At 42.4% G+C, this 18,606-nt stretch overlaps 1 protein-coding gene across 1 annotated transcript in view; it reads left to right on the top strand.

The window, feature by feature from the left end:
- Positions 1-18,606, top strand: part of FANCD2 (FA complementation group D2) — a 79,925-nt gene that overhangs the window by 33,786 nt on the left and 27,533 nt on the right. Inside the window, exons 15-26 of the mRNA XM_026447629.2 lie at positions 1,157-1,266; positions 2,707-2,767; positions 4,365-4,484; positions 4,929-5,002; positions 5,308-5,454; positions 6,276-6,376; positions 6,749-6,864; positions 8,096-8,204; positions 11,778-11,888; positions 12,156-12,265; positions 13,703-13,846; positions 17,259-17,375. Of these exons, the coding sequence (XP_026303414.1) occupies positions 1,157-1,266; positions 2,707-2,767; positions 4,365-4,484; positions 4,929-5,002; positions 5,308-5,454; positions 6,276-6,376; positions 6,749-6,864; positions 8,096-8,204; positions 11,778-11,888; positions 12,156-12,265; positions 13,703-13,846; positions 17,259-17,375 (1,320 nt within the window). The remainder of the gene's footprint in view (positions 1-1,156; positions 1,267-2,706; positions 2,768-4,364; positions 4,485-4,928; positions 5,003-5,307; positions 5,455-6,275; positions 6,377-6,748; positions 6,865-8,095; positions 8,205-11,777; positions 11,889-12,155; positions 12,266-13,702; positions 13,847-17,258; positions 17,376-18,606) is intronic.

Raw genomic sequence — 18,606 nt, 5'->3', positions numbered from 1 at the left:
TGCCACTGCACTCCAGCCTGGGTGATAGAGCAACACTCCGTCTCAGAAAAAAAAATAAGAAAGAAAAAATAAATAAAATAAAATAAAATATATTATTATTGAATGTCTGTCATGTGCCAGGCACTGTTCTATAAGGTTTTTTTTGTTTGTTTGTTTGTTTGTTTTTTAATTTAAGTTCTAGGGTACATGTGCACAACGTGCAGGTTTGTTACATATGTATATATGTGCCATGTTGGTGTGCTGCACCCGTTAACTCATCATTTACATTAGGTATATCTCCTAACGCTATCCCTCCCTGCTCCCCTGACCCCATGACAGGCCCCGGTGTGTGATGTTCCCCTTCCTGTGTCCAAGTGTTCTCATGTTCTAGAAGTTTTTTATAATTTATCTCTAATTCTTAAAACAACCTTCCCCATTTCGGGCCGGGTGCAGTGGCTCACACCTGTAATCCCAGCACTTTGGGAGGCCAAGGTGGGCAAGTCACAAGGTCAGGAGATCGAGACCATCCTGGCTAACACGGTGAAACCCCGTCTCTACTGAAAATACAAAAAATTAGCCAGGCGTGGTGGTGGGTGCCTGTAGTCCCAGCTACTCAGAAGGCTGAGGCAGAAGAATGGCGTGAACCCAGGAGGCGGAGCTTGCAGTGAGCCAAGATGGTGCCACTGCACTCCAGCCTGGGTGACAGAGTGAGACTCTGTCTCAAAAAAAAAAAAAAAACTTCCCCATTTCACTGGTGTAAACATTAAAACTTGGAGAGATGAATTGACTTGCTAAAGACACACAGGGCTAGTTATGGTGGTTCACACCTGTAATCCCAGCACTTTGGAAGGCCAAGGCGGGTGGATCACCTGAGGTCAGGAGTTCAACACCAGCCTAGCCAACATGGTGAAACCCCTTCTCTACTAAAAATACAAAATTAGCCGGTCGTGGGAGCGGGCACCTGTAATCCCAGTTACCCAGGAGGCTGAGGCAGGAGAATCGTTTGAACCTGGGAGGCAGAGGTTGCAGTGAGCCGAGATTGTGTCTTTGCACTCTAGCCTGGGCAACAAGAACAAAACTCCCTCTCAAAAAAACAAAAAAAGTAAACGATAAAGGCCATACCTTCTTTTGCTGTGCCATTCCAGCATTTTCATCTTTCTTCATCATCTCATTGCAGGATGACATGCACTTGGTGATAAGAAAGCAGCTCTCTAGCACCGTATTCAAGTACAAACTCATTGGGATTATTGGTGCTGTCACCATGGCTGGCATCATGGCAGCAGACAGGTACACATGGAAATTCTGACTTCTGTGGTTTGAGATCAGTTAATCTTGCTAACTAATGAAGTGTTACATCTTATAGACATCATTTTAACAGTAGACGTTGCAACTATGAGAGAAATGAGCAAATGTGTTTTGCTACTTTTCCATGTTCCCTTCTAATCGTGACTGTATATAATACCATGTATATTTTTTGCTGGATTGTGATCCTAGCTATTACAGTCTGTGGTTAAAAATTAAGGATTGTCTAGAGGTAAAATTCTAGAAATCTTTGCACAAAAAGGGAGCCCTGATTCTTTTAGAATGCGTTTTTCTTTATCTGCTCCTGATATAGGCACTAGACAATGCAGGTGTCTACATTGCTGTGTCATTCCTGTCGGAAACTTTATACATTTGGTACAAACAAGATCTTGTGGATTTCCCCTCACCTTGTTCTTTGAGTCCCCATTTGTAGAATCTAAAGAAATATTGGTTTGGGGGCTTGATAAGATGTTGCCATTACAAACCAACATTGGATTTCAGTTCATGCTCCTTGGAAATTATTTTCTGAGACATCAGGAGACATCTTTAGAATCCACATTGTGGAATCCTAATTAGGGAAAAGGAGTCAGAGTGGTGGGAGCAAAGAAAGCAAAGACAGAGTATATAAGTCTGCCTTTTTTCATGGTGCAGGACATGCAGCCCTCCTGCGCCTAACTTATCACCAGACACCTGCAAGTTAGCTCACTGCAACTTTGGCATTATCAGTACTACACAAAGCCCTCTTCAGCATACAGCATACATCATAAATACTACTCTGTAAATCCCCAGCAAGCCTTTGGTTCCTTGCAGTCAGCTCCTCTATTGCTGGCTGCCCATTGCTTTCTTGCAACGTATTTTTATACTTTCTCTAAGAAATCTGTCTTTCTTTACCTACAACTGTCTTAGTAAATTCTCCCCCTAACCCTACCCCAGTCGCCACCGGCTCAGATAGTCATTGCTCCCCTGTGACACACATTAATAATGGGAAGAGGTTGTAGAGTGTATTGGTTAAGAGTTCCTTCACTGAAGCCATACTGCTTGCCCAGGGTCAAATGAGCTGAATTACCTTGGGTAAGTTACTTTATCTCTTTGCCTTTGTAGACTCACATCTGCAATAAGGATAATAATGGGATTTACCTCATAGAGTCGTTGAAATGTCTAGCACATAATATACACTAATTAAGTGCTTGCTCTAATTATTGCTAATTTGCCCTTAAAAAATATGTACGGAAAAGAGAAAAGAAAAAAATATATAAAATAACCATCCTTTGCTCTAATCCGTATTTTGTATGGACAAAATACATACTCTTCCCTGCCTTCATGCACTTTTATCTTTACCCTACCCTAGGGAAGTCAGAATTCTTAAACTTATTGGCAGTTGCTACAAAATATTACAAAAGTAAAATTAAAACGCTTTGTTTTTAGAAGTGAATCATGTAGTTTGACCGAAGAGAGAGCCAACCTGAGCAATGAGCAGTGCACACAGGTGAGTTCTTTTCTTTCTTTCCTTTTCTTTTCTTTTCTTTTGTTTTCTTTCTTCTTTCTTTCTTTTTTTCGAGAGAGTCTCGCTCTGTCACCCAAGCTGGAGTGCAGTGGCAAGATCTCAGCTCACTTCAACCTCCGCCTCCCAGGTTCAAGCGATTCTCCTGCCTCAGCCTCCAGAGTAGCTGGGAATACAGGCCCACACCACCACACCCGGCTAATTTTTTATATTTTTGGTAGAGATGAGGTTTCACCATGTTGGCCCTGCTGGTCCTGAACTCCTGACCTCAAGTGATCCACTTGCCTCAGCCTCCCAAAGTGCTGGGATTATAGGCGTGAGTCACCTCGCCCGGCCAAGTTCTTATAATGTAATTGGATATGTTTATGAGTAACTGAGGAATTGCTTCTAGTCACTGTGAGTTCATCAGAAAGTGCTTTTTTTGAAAAAGTTTTCCTGAACTCCTACTTCTATGGTTTTCTGACACTTGGAAACTACTGGCTTAGGTTGTGTTTATTTTTATGTTTATTTGTTTACTTATTTTTAAATGTAGTCTCAACTCTGTCGCCAAGGCTGGAGTGCAGTGGTGCCTCCCGGGTTCAAGCAATTCTCCTGCCTCAGCCTCCCAAGTAGCTGGGATCTCAGGCATGCACCACCACACCAGCTAAATTTGTATTTTTAGTAGAGACGGGGTTTCACCATGTCAGGGTTTCACTATGTTGGCCATGCTGGTCTCAAACTCCTGATCTCAGGTGATCCGCCCCCATCAGCCTCCCAAAGCACTGGGATTACAGACGTGAGCCACCACTCCCGGGCTGGTTGCATTTATTTCTATATCCATTTAATCTCTCTAATTATAAAGTCTTAGCAAGAAAGATATGCCACGTTTATGGAATAATACTTTGGTTGAAGCATGGGGACAAATAAGTATATAATTGGAAAGTGGGAAATAAAGCTAGTTCAGGCAGGGCACGGTGGCTTGCAACTGTAATCCCAGCACTTTGGGAGGCCAAGGCAGGGGGATCACTTGAGGTCAGGAGTTTGAGACCAGCCTGACCAACATGGTGAAATCCTGTCTCTAATAAAAGTACAAAAAAATTAGCTGGACATGGTGGCAGGCACCTGTAGTCCCAGCTACTCAGGAGGCTGGGGCAAGAGAATTGCTTGAATCTGGGAAGTGGAGGTTGCAGTGAGCTGGGATCACGCTACTATACTCCAGCCTAGACAACAGAGCAAGACTCCGTCTCAAAAGAAAAAAAGAAAAAGCTAGTTGAGAGAGAAAACTGAGAGCCTTGCATGTAAAGCAATACATTTTTATTTCATTCTTTAGGCAGAGGTATTCCTTAAGGGTTTCTTAGCATGGAAATGGCAAAATCAAAGCTTTGCTTTAGAAAAATTAATCTGGCTGCAGTGTCTGACAGATTACAAAAGGGATGATATCAGAAAGAGACAAACAGGTCAGAACATTCAGGAAAACTTCAAGTGAGAAGTAGAGCTTTGCCAGTAAAATCAGAAAGTGAAAAAAACAGTCTTGAATGGGGCGAATGAAGTTTGGGAAGGACTGGCAGCCCAAGGTTTAAACCATTCTTCCTCTTTGCTCCAGGTGACCTCCTTGTTGCAGTTGGTTCATTCCTGTAGTGAGCAGTCTCCTCAGGCCTCTGCACTTTACTATGATGAATTTGCCAACCTGATCCAACAAGAAAAGCTGGATCCAAAAGCCCTGGTAAAGCCAATTGTCTTTTCTTAAAGCAATAAAGCATGAGAGCTGCTTTACTACACTCTTCAGGTCTTTCTGTTGCAGTGTGAAAATAGATCATCCTGTGACCTCTCCTAAATTCTAACTGCAAAAGGCTTTTCTGCCCTACCCTGCCTCAGGGCTGTTCTCTGAGGCTTCCTTCACTTAATAACAATAACAATAGTAAAGAAGAGATTGACTTTGTTAATGATGGTGGCTACTATCTGTCTGAGAGCCCTATTCTATGCTAGGCCTTGTGCTAAGTGCTTTTTATGCACTCTCTCTTTTCTGCTTCACAATAATGAGATATTTATTATTACTTCCTTTTTAGAAATGAGGGAACTGAGACTTAGAAAGGTTAAGAGTAATTTATCTAGGGCTCTGCAGCAAGTACACTCTGCACTGCCCTTATTGTTTGTTTGCTTCCTGAAGGAACGTGTTGGGCATACCATCTGCAATGATTTCCAGGATGCCTTCGTAGTGGACTCCTGTGTTGTTCCGGAAGGGTAGGTATTGTTTACCTGCTGGCTGGGTTGTACTGGTGAAGTTACATCAATTCTGTCAGTAACTGATACAAACTTCAGAATACCCTTGACCTCAGCCATAGCTGCCCAGTCCCACAGCTTCTTTCCTCCCAACCCCAGCACCCCTGCACCCTTAGCTCCAAAATTCCTAAAAGTTTCACTGTTTGTTCTTCTGTTTCTAATTTCTCCCCATGATGTTGTGTTTGAAATTGGTTTGCTCTAGTGGTTTTCCCTGCAGCCTTGTGTATTCTTGAGCTGCAGCATCAGAATCTGGTTTTTCTCCGCAGTGACTTTCCATTTCCTGTGAAAGCGCTGTATGGACTGGAAGAATACAACACTCAGGATGGGATCGCCATAAACCTCCTGCCGTTACTGTTTTCTCAGGACTTTGCAAAAGATGGGGGTCTGGTGACTTCACAGGAATCAGGCCAAAAGTCAGTATAGTTTTTCTTTTCTAAACCTATTCGTGTTTTGAATGTTCACGGGGAATTCCACAGTTCTTGGTGGGGAACTTGAGTCAAAAAAGTTTCTCTCTGGACAAATGATATTTGGAGAGCTTAGGGAGGATGCGGCAGATTCCTTGGTTTTTCTTGGACCCTTGGCTTGAGGTTTATATTGCCTTGTGTGAGCCAACAGATATTCTGAGATTACCTTCTTTTCTGTTTCTTATTCTTTCCCTCCCTTGAACATTCTGTGCTACCCCCACCTCTCTTACGTTCTCTTTCTATCTTATTTCTGGTTCTCCTAACACATGGACTTTCATTCCTCATACCTCTGCCTTCCTGTGATTCAGCTCATTATATTTATTTTCTTAATGGAGCATCCATTAAGTTCCTTGCCATTTGTTCTTAAAAGTAGACACTTGTTTTGAGGAAAACTCTTAAAAAGTTGGTGGCCGGGCATGGTGGTTCATGCCTATAATCCCAGCACTTTGGGAGGCTGAGGCGGGTGGATCACTTGAGGCCAGGAGTTCGAGACCAGCCTGGCCAACATGGTGAAACACCGTCTCAACTAAAAATACAAAAATTAGTCGGACAGTGTGGCCTGCGCCTATAATCCCAGCTACTCAGGAGACCGAGGAAGGAGAATTGCTTGAACCTGGGAGGTAAAGGTTTCAGCGAGCTAAGATCACACCACTGCACTCCAGCCTGGGTGACAGAGCAAGACTCTGTCTCAAAAAAAAAGTTGTGCTTCCTATGTACGTAGAGTCATACACCCATTAAGTGTGGTCTAGAAATTTATTTTTCCTTCTCAGATTGGTGTCTCCACTGTGCCTGGCTCCCTATTTCCGATTACTGAGACTTTGTGTGGAGAGACAGCATAACGGAAACTTGGAGGAGATTGATGGTCTACTAGGTATAGGATGAAGTCATCAGATCCTTTCTTCTTTGTACTCTTTCTTTGGTAAACTTATGGAAAGGGCAGATCAGTACATGGTATATGTGGGGAGGAATAATTTTTTAACCTCAACAGAGTAGTTTAGCATTGGAATTCCAAAGACAAAATAGTGCATACAGAATCCCATTATGTTAACAAATCAATTGTTGCAAAAACTTTCTAATTATATTTGTTGATTGCCATATGATATGCAAATATTTTAATCAGATCTTGGCCTTCAAATATGAGTTAAAGGGGAAAGTAAATAGCAAGGAGAGCTAGCTCTAGAAGCAACCTCCAGGTTTTATTGGCTTGCACTAAAAGTAGTTGGAAATGTTTGTTCTCTCTCAGATTGTCCTGTATTCCTAACTGACCTGGAGCCTGGAGAGAGGCTGGAGTCCATGTCTGCTAAAGAGCGTGCATTCATGTGTTCTCTCCTATTTCTTACTCTCAACTGGTTCCGAGAGGTAAGAAGAGTTCATAGGACATTTCACTTATTGTCCGTAGTTTTTCTCAAAACTATGTTCTTGGTTCTCGCAAGATTCCCTAGAAGTCTTCACCAAGCACTAACCCCCTTGTGCTTCTCTAGCTGTTATGTCCCACCACTCCCCAATTATATGAACCTCCTTATATAGCCAAATCAGAATACTTAGAATTCACTTCACTTTGCCCACGTTTTATTTCCTCCAAGCTGCCTTCTGCCTAGAATGACCTTCTCACCTTCTTCACTGTAGAACTACTGTCCATCCTAGCATAGGCATATGCCTACTGTTTTGATTCAGTGAGTGGTGGTAGTTTCCCTCCCATTAGAACATATTTGTGTTTAGTGATAATGATGACAACATCTTATGTCTCTATCTCACTGTCTTCCTCTCACATGTTATTTCAGAAATGTTTATGCACTTGAATGAGTTTATTTGATTACCACATCTCTATTGTGATATGGGCAGGAATACTGTTGTCCTCATTTTACACAAATGAATTTCAAGTATAGGGAGTTCAAAGTCATTAAAAATTTTTAAGTACTTACACTGTACCAAGTGCTGGACTCATTTCTTTATGAAGAAAATCTTAGAAAGGTTAAAGACTCAGTCAAGGTCACACAGTTAGTAAGGAGCAGAATAGAACTTGTTTCACCAAATTGTGTGCTCTCTGGCTATTCCACCTTGTAACATAACTAGTAATAAGTAAAACCAGGGTCACAAGCCTAATCTCCTTCACTTTTGGTTTTTTTGAGATGGAGTCTTGCTGTGTCACCCTGGCTGGAGTGCAGTGGCTCAGTCTTGGCTCACTGCAACCTCTGCTTCCCAGGTTCAGGCAGTTCTGCTTCAGCCTCCCTAGTAGCTGGGATTACAGACATGTGCCACCACGCCCAGCTAATTTTTGTATTTTTTTGTAGTGATGGGCTTTCGCCATGTTGGCCAGACTGGTCTCGAACTCCTGGCCTCAAGTGATCCTCCTGCCTTGACCTCCCAAAGTGCTGGGATTATAGACGTGAGCCACTGCGCCTGGCTGAATCTCCTATATTTTGGCCCAGAAATTTTTTTTCTCTATACCACCTTGCTGAGGACAGTTCTATTACAGACTAAACTCAAAGATCCTGCTTTTCATAGACATCTCTCAGCTCTGGATAAATAATACAAACAAGGTTAAAATCTGCACATTTGGAAGTATGACAGTGTAATTTGTACTTTGCAGATTGTGAATGCCTTCTGCCAGGAAACGTCACCTGAGATGAAGGGGAAGGTGCTCACCCGTTTAAAGCACATTGTAGAACTGCAAATAATCCTGGAAAAGTACTTGGCAGGTAAGGGTAGTGTCCTATACTGGTAGTCCTACTAGGCCAGTAGTGAGGCAATAAAGCGCTTACCTTTCCCTGACACCAAAACCAGACAAAGACACATCAAAAAAAGAAACCTCGGCTGGGTGTGGTGCCTCATGCCTGTAATCCCAGCACTTTGGGAGGCCAAGACAGGCAGATCATGAGGTCAGGAGATCGAGACCATCCTCACTAACACAGTGAAACCCTGTCTTTACTGAAAATGCAAAAAAAATTAGCCGGGCATAGTGGCGGGCACCTGTAGTCCCAGCTACTCGGGAGGCTGCGGCAGGAGAGTGGTGTGAACCCAGGAGGCGGAGCTTGCAGTGAGCCAAGATCGTGCCACTGCACTCCAGCTTGGGTGACTGAGTGAGACTCCTTCTCAAAAAAAAAGAAAAGAAACCTCAGACCAATATACCTGATGAATGTTGATACAAAAATCCTAACAAAATAATAGCAAACCTAATTCAGCAACACATTAAAAATATCGGCCAGGCGCAAAGTGACTCATGCCTGTAATCCCAGCACTTTGGAAAGCCAAGGCAGGTGGATCACTTGAGGTCAGGAATTTGAGACCAGCTTGGCCAACATGGTGAAACCCTGTCTGTACATACAAAATTAGCCGGGCGTGGTTGTGGGCACCTGTAAACATACAAAAATTAGCCGGGCGTGGTTGTGGGCACCTGTAATCCCAGCTACTTGGGAGGCTGAGACAGGAGAATCGCTTGAACCTAGGAGGCGGAGGTTGCAGTGAGCCAAGATTGCGCCACTGCACTCCAGCCTGGGTGACAGCGAAACTCCCATCTCAAAAACAAACAAAAAAAAGATCATTCATCATGGCCAAATGGGATGATTTATCCCAGGGATGCAAGGATTGTTCAACATATGTAAATCAATGTGATACATCCTATCAACAGAGTGAAGGACAAAAACCACCTGATATTTAACTTGATGCTTAAAAATTTTTTTTAAATTCAGCTTCCCTTCATCATAAAAAAACCCTCTGAAAACTGGGTATAGACCCATAGCTACTATTAAACTAAACAGGGAAAAACTGAAAGCCTTTCCTCTAAGATCTGGAACAAGACAAGGATACCCACTTATATAATACTACTATTATACAATACAGTATTGGAAGTCCAAACTAGAACAATTAAGAGAAAGAAAGGAAGGGCATCCAAATTATAAAGGAAAATGTTAAATTATACTTGTTTGCAGATATGATCTTATATTTGGAAAGCCTAAAGACTCCATCAAAAAAACTATTAGATAAATTTAGTAAAGTTGCAAGATACAAACTCACCGTATAAAAATGAGTAGCATTTCTGTATACCAACAACTAAGAATCTGAAAAAAATCAAGAAAGTAATCCATTTACAATAGCTACAAATAAAACAAACAAAAGTTACAAATGAAATAGGAATAAACTTAACCAAAGAAGTTAAAGAACACTACAATGAGAACTATGAAACATTGATGCAAGAAATTGAAGAGCAAATAAGAAAAGGAAAGATACTTCATGTTCATGGATCAGAAGAATTAATAGTGTTAAAATTTCCATACTACGCACACAATCTACAGATTCAAGGCAATCCCTATCAAAATACCAATGAGATTCTTCACAGAAATAGAAAAAAAAAATCCTAAAATTTATATAGAACCACTGAAGACCCAGAATAGCCAAAGTTGTCCTGAGTAAAATGAATGAAACTGGAGGAATCACATTACCTGACTTCAAATTATACTACAGAGCTATAGTAACCAAAACAGCATGGTGCTGGCATAAAAACAGATGCATACACCAGTGGAACAGAAGAGAGCCCAGAAATAAATCCATATACCTACAATGAACTCATTCTAAGCAAAGGTGCCAAGAATATACATTGGGGAAGGACACTCTCTTCAATAAATGGTGTTGGGAAAACTGGATATCCATATGCAGAAGAATGAAACTAGACCCCTATCTCTTGCCATATAGAAAAATCAAAATGATTATAGACTTAAATCTAAGACTTCAAATTATGAAACTACTAACAACAATAACAAAAAACATTCAGAAAACTCTTCAGGACAGAGTGGACAAAGATTTCTTGAGGAATACTATACAAACACAGGCAACCAAAGCAAAAATGGACAAATAGGATCACATTAAGTTAAAAAGTTAAGTTCCTTTCCTCTGCATAGCAAAGGAAACACCAAAGTGAAGACACAACCCACAGAAGGGGAGAAAATATTTGCAACCTATGTACTGACAAGGGATTAATAACTGGAATATATAAAGATAGGAAAAAAATTTATTTGGATTGAAAAATGGGTAAAAGGTCTGAATAGACATTCCTCAAAACAAGACATACAAATGGTGGATATATGAAAAGGTGCTAAACATCACTGAGCATCAGAGAAATGCACATCAAAACTGCCATGAGATATCATCTCACCCTAGTTAAGATGGCTTTTATCCAAAAGACAGGCAATAACAGATGCTGGTGAGAATATGGAGAAAAGAGAACCTTTGTACACTGTTGGTGGGAATGTAAATTAGTACAAGCACTATGGAAAACAGTTTGGAGTTTCCTCAAAAAACTAAAAATAGAATCACCATATGATCCAGGAATGCCACTGATAGGTATATACCCAAAAGAAAGGAAATCAGTATACCAAGGAGATATCTGCACTCCCATGTTTATTGCAGTGCTATTCACAATAGTCAAGATTTGGAAGCAACCTAAGTGTCCCATCAGTGGGTGAATGGATAAAATGTGGTACGTATACACAATGGAGTACTATTCAGCCATAAAAAACAATGAGATCCTGTTGTTTGCAATAATACAGATGGAACTGGAGGACATTATGTTAAGTGAAATAGGCCAGGCACAACATATTTTCACATATTTGTGGGAGCTGAAAATTAAAATAATTTGACTCATGGAGATAGAGTAGAAGGATGGTTACCAGAGGCTGGGGAGGGTAATGGTGGTTGGGGGACTGGGAAAAATGATAGGGTGGTTAATAGGTTCAAAAATATAGTTAGATAGAATGAATAAGATCCTTACTACAACCTCTGCCTCCTCGGTTCAGGCAGTTCTCCTGCCTCAACCTCCCGAGTAGCTGCTATTACAGGCGCCTGCCAGCACACCCGGCTCATTTTTGTATTTTCAGTAGAGACAAGGTTACACCATGTTGGCCAGACTGGTCTCAAACTCCTGACCTCAGGTGATCCACCCGCCTTGGCCTCCCAAAGTGCTTGGGATTACAGGCGTGAGCTACCCTGCCTGGCCACCATTTAGATTTTAAATGTTTGTTTTAGTTTTTATCTGTTAGTTATATATCATTATTTAAAGTTGTTTTATGATAATTGATCATAATATGATATTTCTGTGTTGTCTCTGGCCATTTTGCTATGCCAAAACAATGTCAGATGACTTGAATATGTCTTATAAGCATTCAGCCACACTTGGTAATTTTGGAAACTAGTTTTTAGCCAATGGAGTGACTGAATTTCAAGTCTAATGGTGGTGTGTAATTGGTACTCATTGAGCTTCAGCCTGCTCTTTGTTTCAGTCACCCCAGACTATATCCCTCCTCTTGGAAACTTTGACGTGGAAACTTTAGATATAACACCTCATACTGTTACTGCTATTTCAGCAAAAATCAGAAAGAAAGGAAAAATAGGTAAGTATGTTCTTTTCCTCTTGTCTTCTGTCTCTAAATGAACTGCATTGAATTAACCTAAAAGTTATGTGTATCATGGCATAAATAATTGGAGCAATTGTATAACTGAACCCTTTGTTAGATTTATAAATACACTGTAATTTAGGGTTATAAAATTACCTCTTCTACCTCTAGGCAGTTCCCAACAGGTTGTTTTCTGAGGGCAATAATGTTTGGCTGACATGATTATTAATTACTTGAGTCATTTTTCTCTTTTTAATATAAAAGAAAGGAAACAAAAAGCAGATGGTAGCAAGCCATCCTCCTCTGACACACTTTCAGAAGAGAAAAATTCAGAATGTGACCCTACACCATCTCGTAGAGGCCAGCTGAACAAGGTATTGGAATGATGGGTATCCATGAAGGTTTGTGACATCCAAATGAGAGTAACAGAAACCCAATTTTATTCTCTGCATTTTACAAAGAAAAAAAAAAATTAGGAAACAGCGAGCCAAAACTCTCTTAGGCCTTGGAGTAATCTCCTTAGTGGCAAAGTTCAGATTAGACTCTAGGTCTTTATTCCTGCCACACACTGTTGACTGTTTTTTCTAATTATTTTCTTGACTGTTTTAGTCCCTTTTTGTACCCCAGCAATACATTGAATTCTCTCTTGAGGTACTTGATTATCAGTAGTTCCCTTTTACTTTACATTTGTACTGTTTGCAGAATGAGTTTCATGTGTTTGAAATTGCCTGGACCGGCCGGGCGAGGTGGCTCAAGCCTGTAATCCCAGCACTTTGGGAGGCCGAGACGGGCGGATCACAAGGTCAGGAGATCGAGACCATCCTGGCTAACACGGTGAAACCCCGTCTCTACTAAAAAAAACAAAAAACGAGCCGGGCGAGGTGGCGGGCGCCTGTAGTCCCAGCTACTCGGGAGGCTGAGGCCGGAGAATGGTGTAAACCCGGGGGGCGGAGCTTGCAGTGAGCTGAGGTCCTGCCACTGCACTCCAGCCTGGGCCACAGAGCAAGACTCCGTCTCAAAAAAAAAAAAAAAAGAAATTGCCTGGACCACATGGATCCCAATTATTTCTGTTTTTATCAGCTACCATTTATTGTATATTTGTTAGATATAGTTTCTCTAAGAGCCCAAGTTTAATATTAATGCCACATTTAATGAATAAGGAAACTAAGACCCAGGGAGGACAAGTGCCCAAAGTCACACAGTTAATAAATGCTGGAGCTAGGATTTGAAGCCAGATCGTTGTGGCCCCTAAGCTCACAGTTTTTTTTTCTTTTTCTTTTTTTTTTTTTTGAGATGGAGTCTCGCTCTGTCACCCAGGCTGAAGTGCAGTGGTGCCATCTCGGCTCACTGCAACCTCTGCCTCCTGGATTCAAGTGATTCTCCTACCTCAGCCTCCCGAGTAGCTGCGGCTACAGGCATACACCACCACACCCAGCTAATTTTTATACTTTTAGTAGAGACAGGGTTTCACCATCTTGGCCAGGCTGGTCTCAAACTCCTGACCTCATGATCCACCTGTCTCAGCCTCCCAAAGTGCTGGGATTACAGGCATGAACCACCATGCCCGGCCAGCTCACAGTTTTCTACACTAGACCTAAATGCCTTGAGTTGCCTAGTAGATCATCCCTAAATAGAAACCAGCTAAGGGTCTTGATGTGTGACTTGTATCCCCATCTTAAATTAGGTGCTCTGTCTTGGGAATATTTAGGGACTTTTGCTAGAGGAATTTGTTATTTTAATGAAAATGTAATTTTTTGCATTAAATAAATGCATATTTGCTTATTCTCTTTGTTGCTGTGACTTCCCCATAGGAGTTCACAGGGAAGGAAGAAAAGACATCATTGTTACTACGTAATTACCATGCTTTTTTCCGAGAGCTGGACATTGAGGTCTTCTCTATTCTACATTGTGGACTTGTGACCAAGTTCATCTTAGATACTGAAATGCACACTGAAGTAAGTGACAGGCTAGGATCTCAGAATTTAATCTTCTTTCAGAAAGTTCCTCAGGTCTATTCTTATTTCACAAAGAACACTGTGACACTGAGGAGAGAAGTTAGACTGATTTTATAAGCCTTTATATGTGAAAGTAATGATGAATAATCATCCTCATCATATTGGTGTTTGTAAGTCATAAGGATTTTAAAAATGTGTCAGACATAAAATATGCCAATGATGTGATCCCTACGTTTAGGTTACTACTACTACTACTGCTAATAAGCTACCTAGATTATTTTTGTAGAGGAGCACTCTTTTGGTTCTTAGAGGTCAATGCCCTTTTCACTTTTTCACATTTGTTCAGTACCCTACAGATGCTTACTGAGTCCTATTTTGTGTTTGCCACTAATCAAGGTACTTGCATTTCAGTAGTACATAGAGCATGATGCTTGCCTTCAAATAGCTTCTAATCTAATTGAAGAAGTGGAAATAGCTAGCAGTACCATAGCTTTATTATTATTAATTTTTTTAATAGTTCAGACAGTGAGATCCACATTGAAAAAACCAGGGACACTTAGTCTATGAGTCCCCAAGACAAAACAGTCAAATACAGCCTCCTTTCTCAGCTACAGTAAAGAAACCACCAAGGCTAGACTTAAAATCAAGCCCATATTCCTTAGGGCCTGTTTTAATTGCTTTTGTAAAATAATTTTCTCTAGAGGCAGCCCGTCTCATCCCAAATAAGACTGTTTCTCCACTCCTCCACAGGCAGAACCTCTCACTTCTTTTTTTTTTTTTTTTTTTTTTTTGAGATGGAGTCTCACTCTGTGGCCCAGGCTGAAGTGCAGTGGCGTGATCTCCATTCACTGCAAGCTCTGCCTCCTGGGTTCACGCCATTCTGCTGCCTCCTAATAGCTGGGACTACAGGCGCCTGCCACCTTGACCAGCTAATTTTTTGTATTTTTAGTAGAGACGGGGTTTCATCGTTGTTAGCTAGGATGGTCTCGATCTCCTGACCTCGTGATCCGCCCGCCTTGGCCTCCGAAAGTGCTGGGATTACAGATGTGAGCCACTGCACCCAGCCATATCTTTTTTTTTTTTTTTTTTTAATCTTTCTACATCATCTCACCCTTAGGAGATTCCACATAAATGTGTATCGAGTGAGCAGTTTGCAGTGAGACTGTATTTCACCCATTTTGCTTCTGGCAGTGTAATATAGTTATTACACTGGGATCACTCTGGGATCCTACCCAGAGTTAATAGTAGCAAAACATCAGAGGAAGAGAAGTATGAAAGGATTATTTAATGAACAGACAAAAGTGAAATTCTCTTGAATTAGTCTTTTTTTTTTTTCCAAACCCTGCGTGTGGCATTCAAAGTCATTTTTTTAATCACAGGATATTTAGGAAATGCATCTTGGATCCACAACTGGAAAGGTATACAGAGGAATTTATAGAGAAAAAGTATGTCTTCTAAACTATACTGTCTTGAATTCTTATTTTACTATTCAGAATATTTATTTTGGACATGCTTGACTTTATTATATGACAGAGCATAATAGCTATCCTTTATATGAGATAGGTACAATTTCCCCCTTTGCCTCTTTTTTCTTTTTAGAGAGTCTTACTCTGTCTTGCTCTGTCACCCAGGCTAAAGTGCAGTGGCAAGATCATAGCTCGCTGCAACCTTGAACTCCTGGGTTCAAGGATCAAGTGATTCTCCCGCCTTAGCCTTCCAAGTATCTAGGGCCACTGGCATGCCCAACTACACCCAGCTAGTTTTTTTGGTTGTTTGTTGGAGACGGAGTCTTGCTCTGTCCATCAGGCTGGAGTGCAGTGGCGTGATCTTGGCTCACTGCAGCCTCTGCCTCCTGAGCTCAAGCGATTCTTCTGCCTCAGCCTCCCAAGTATCTGCGATTACAGATGCCCACCACCACACTGGCTAATTTTTGTATTTTTAATAGAGAGGGGATTTCACCATATTGGCCAGGCTGGTCTCAGACTCCTGACCTCAAATGATCTGCCCGCCTTGACTTCCCAAAGTACTGGGAGTTTGAGACCAGCCTAGGTAACACAGTGAGACCTGTCTCTACAAAAAGTTAAAAAAAAAAAAAAAGAAAAAAAAAAAGTAGCCAAGCGTGGTGACGCACACCTGTGATCCCAGCTACCTGGGCAGCTGAGGTGGGACCATCACTTGAGTCCAGGAGGTTGAGGCTGCAGTGAGCTGTGAACACAATATTGCACTCCAGCCTGAGCAACAGAGCAAGACCTTGTCTCAAAAATAAGTAAATAAATAAATAAAGGTCAAATTATTTACCCGGCCAGGCGCGGTGGCTCTCGCCTCTAATCACAGCACTTTGGGAGACTGAGACGGGTGTATCACCTGAGGTCAAGAGTTTGAGACCAACCTGGCCAACGTGATGAAACACGTCTGTACTAAAAATACAAAAATTAGTCAGGCGTGGTGGTGGGCACCTGTAATCCCAGCTGCTTGGGAGGCTGAGGCAGGAGAATTGCTTGAATCTGGGATGCAGAGCTTGTAGTGAGCCAAGATCATGCCACTGCCCTCCAGTATGGGAGACAGAACAAGACTCTGTCTCAAAAAAAAATTTGTTTTTCACCCATTGGGAAGTATTAACATGAAATAGCCAGGTGTGGTGGCTCATGCCTGTCCATAATCCCAATACCTTGGGAGGCCAAGGTAGGAGGTTTGCTTGAGCCCAGGAGTTTGAAACCAGCCTGGGCAACAAAGTGAGACCCCGTCTGTATAAAAAAAATTTAAGGCCGGGAGCGGTGGCTCAAGCCTGTAATCCCAGCACTTTGGGAGGCCGAGACGGGCGGATCACGAGGTCAGGAGATCGAGACCATCCTGGCTAACATGGTGAAACCTCGTCTCTACTAAAAATACAAAAACTAGCCGGGCAAGGTGGCAGGCGCCTGTAGTCCCAGCTACTCGGGAGGCTGAGGCAGGAGAATGGCGTAAAAATCCGGGAGGCGGAGCTTGCAGTGAGCTGAGATCAGGCCACCGCACTCCAGCCCGGGCAACGAGACTCTGCCTCAAAAAAAAAAAAAAAAATTTAAAAATTAGCTGAGCCCAGGTGTGCTGATTCATACCTGTAATCCTGGCACACTGGGAGGCCGAGGCAGAAGGATCATCTGAGCCCAGGAGTTTGAGACCAGCTCAGGCAATATAGTGAGACCTCATTTCTTATTAATTAAAAAAAAAAAAAATGTAGCTGGACATGGTTGCGTGTGCCTGTAGTCCCAGCTACTCAGGAGGCTGAGATGGGAGGATAACTTGGGCCCAGGAGTTCAAGGCTGGAATGGCTATGATCTTGCCACTGCACATTTACAGAAAAGAAAGAAATAAAAAAAATTATCATGAAATGACTAGGACATTCTTGGAACTAATCCTTTCCTCCATGTGACAGGTGACAGAAGTTGTGCAACTTGGGCCCCCTGAGCTACTTTTCTTGCTAGAAGATCTCTCCCAGAAGCTGGAGAGTATGCTGATACCTCCTATTGCCAGGAGAGTCCCCTTTCTCAAGGTTAGTATAGGCAGAAGCAGAGGACTTGGGCTTAGTGGATTTGGGAACAAAGGAGGTATTAGTGATGAAAAAATTGTCACTTTCTCTGGCTTTGTGTTTGGGTCACTGTGTAGTATGGGTGCAGCTGTATTGCCAGACAGTATTCATCTTGCTTTATTTATTTATTTATTTTGAGACAGAGTCTCACTCTGTCACACAGGCTGGAGTGCAGTGATATCGGCTGACTGCAAGCTCTGCCTCCTGGGTTCATGCCATTCTCCTCCCTCAGCCTCCCAAGTAGCTGGGACTACAGACACCCACCACCACGCCTGGCTAATTTTTTTAGTAGAGACGGGGTTTCACCGTTTTAGCCAGGATGGTCTCAATCTCCTGACTTCGTGATCCACCCGCCTTGGCCCCCCAAAGTGCTGGGATTACAGGCGTGAGCCACCACGCCTGTCCTCATCTTGCTTTAAAAAGGAAGTCTGAAGGCTGGGCCTGGTGGCTCACGCCTGTAATCCCAGTACTTTGGGAGGCCGAGGAGGGCAGATCACTTGAGTTCAGGAGTTCAAGACCAGCCTGGCCAACATGGTGAAACCCCATCTCTACTAAAAATACAAAAAGAACTAACCAGGCATGGTGGTGCAGCTATATAGTCCCAGCTACTTGACAGGCTGAGGCATGGGGAGGCGGAAGTTGCAGTGAGCTGAGATTGGACTACCGCACTCCAGTCCGGGTGACAGATTTTGTCTCCAACAAACAAAAAGTCTACCTGTGCAGTGGCTCACACCTGTAATCCCAGCACATTAGAAGGCAGAGGCTTCTAGTGGATCACCTGAGGTCAGGAGTTTGAGACCAGCCTGGCCAACGTGGTAAGAGCCTGTCTCTACTAAAAATACAAAAATAATTAGCCGGGTATGGTGGCACATGCTTGTAGTCCCAGGTACTTGGGAGACTGAGGCAGACTTGCTTGACCCCAGGAGGTAGATGCTGCAGTGAGCCAAGATCATGCTACTGCACTCTAGCCTGGGCATTAGAATGAGACTCCGTCTCAGAAATTAAAAAAAAAAAAAAAAAAAAGGGAGTCTGAAACAGAAAATAGAAAGGCACTTGGAATAAGAAATGTATTTCTTGCCGGGCGTGGTGGCTCACGCCTATAATCCCAGCACTTTGGGAGGCCGAGGCGGGCGGATCACAAGGTCAGGAGATCGAGACCACGGTGAAACCCCGTCTCTACTAAAAATACAAAAAA

Source organism: Piliocolobus tephrosceles, chromosome 2 (genome assembly GCF_002776525.5).
Source record: "Piliocolobus tephrosceles isolate RC106 chromosome 2, ASM277652v3, whole genome shotgun sequence".
Lineage (NCBI taxonomy): Eukaryota > Metazoa > Chordata > Mammalia > Primates > Cercopithecidae > Piliocolobus > Piliocolobus tephrosceles.
The sequence above is the reverse complement of the archived record's forward strand: the minus strand, read 5'-3'. Positions and strand labels throughout refer to the sequence as shown.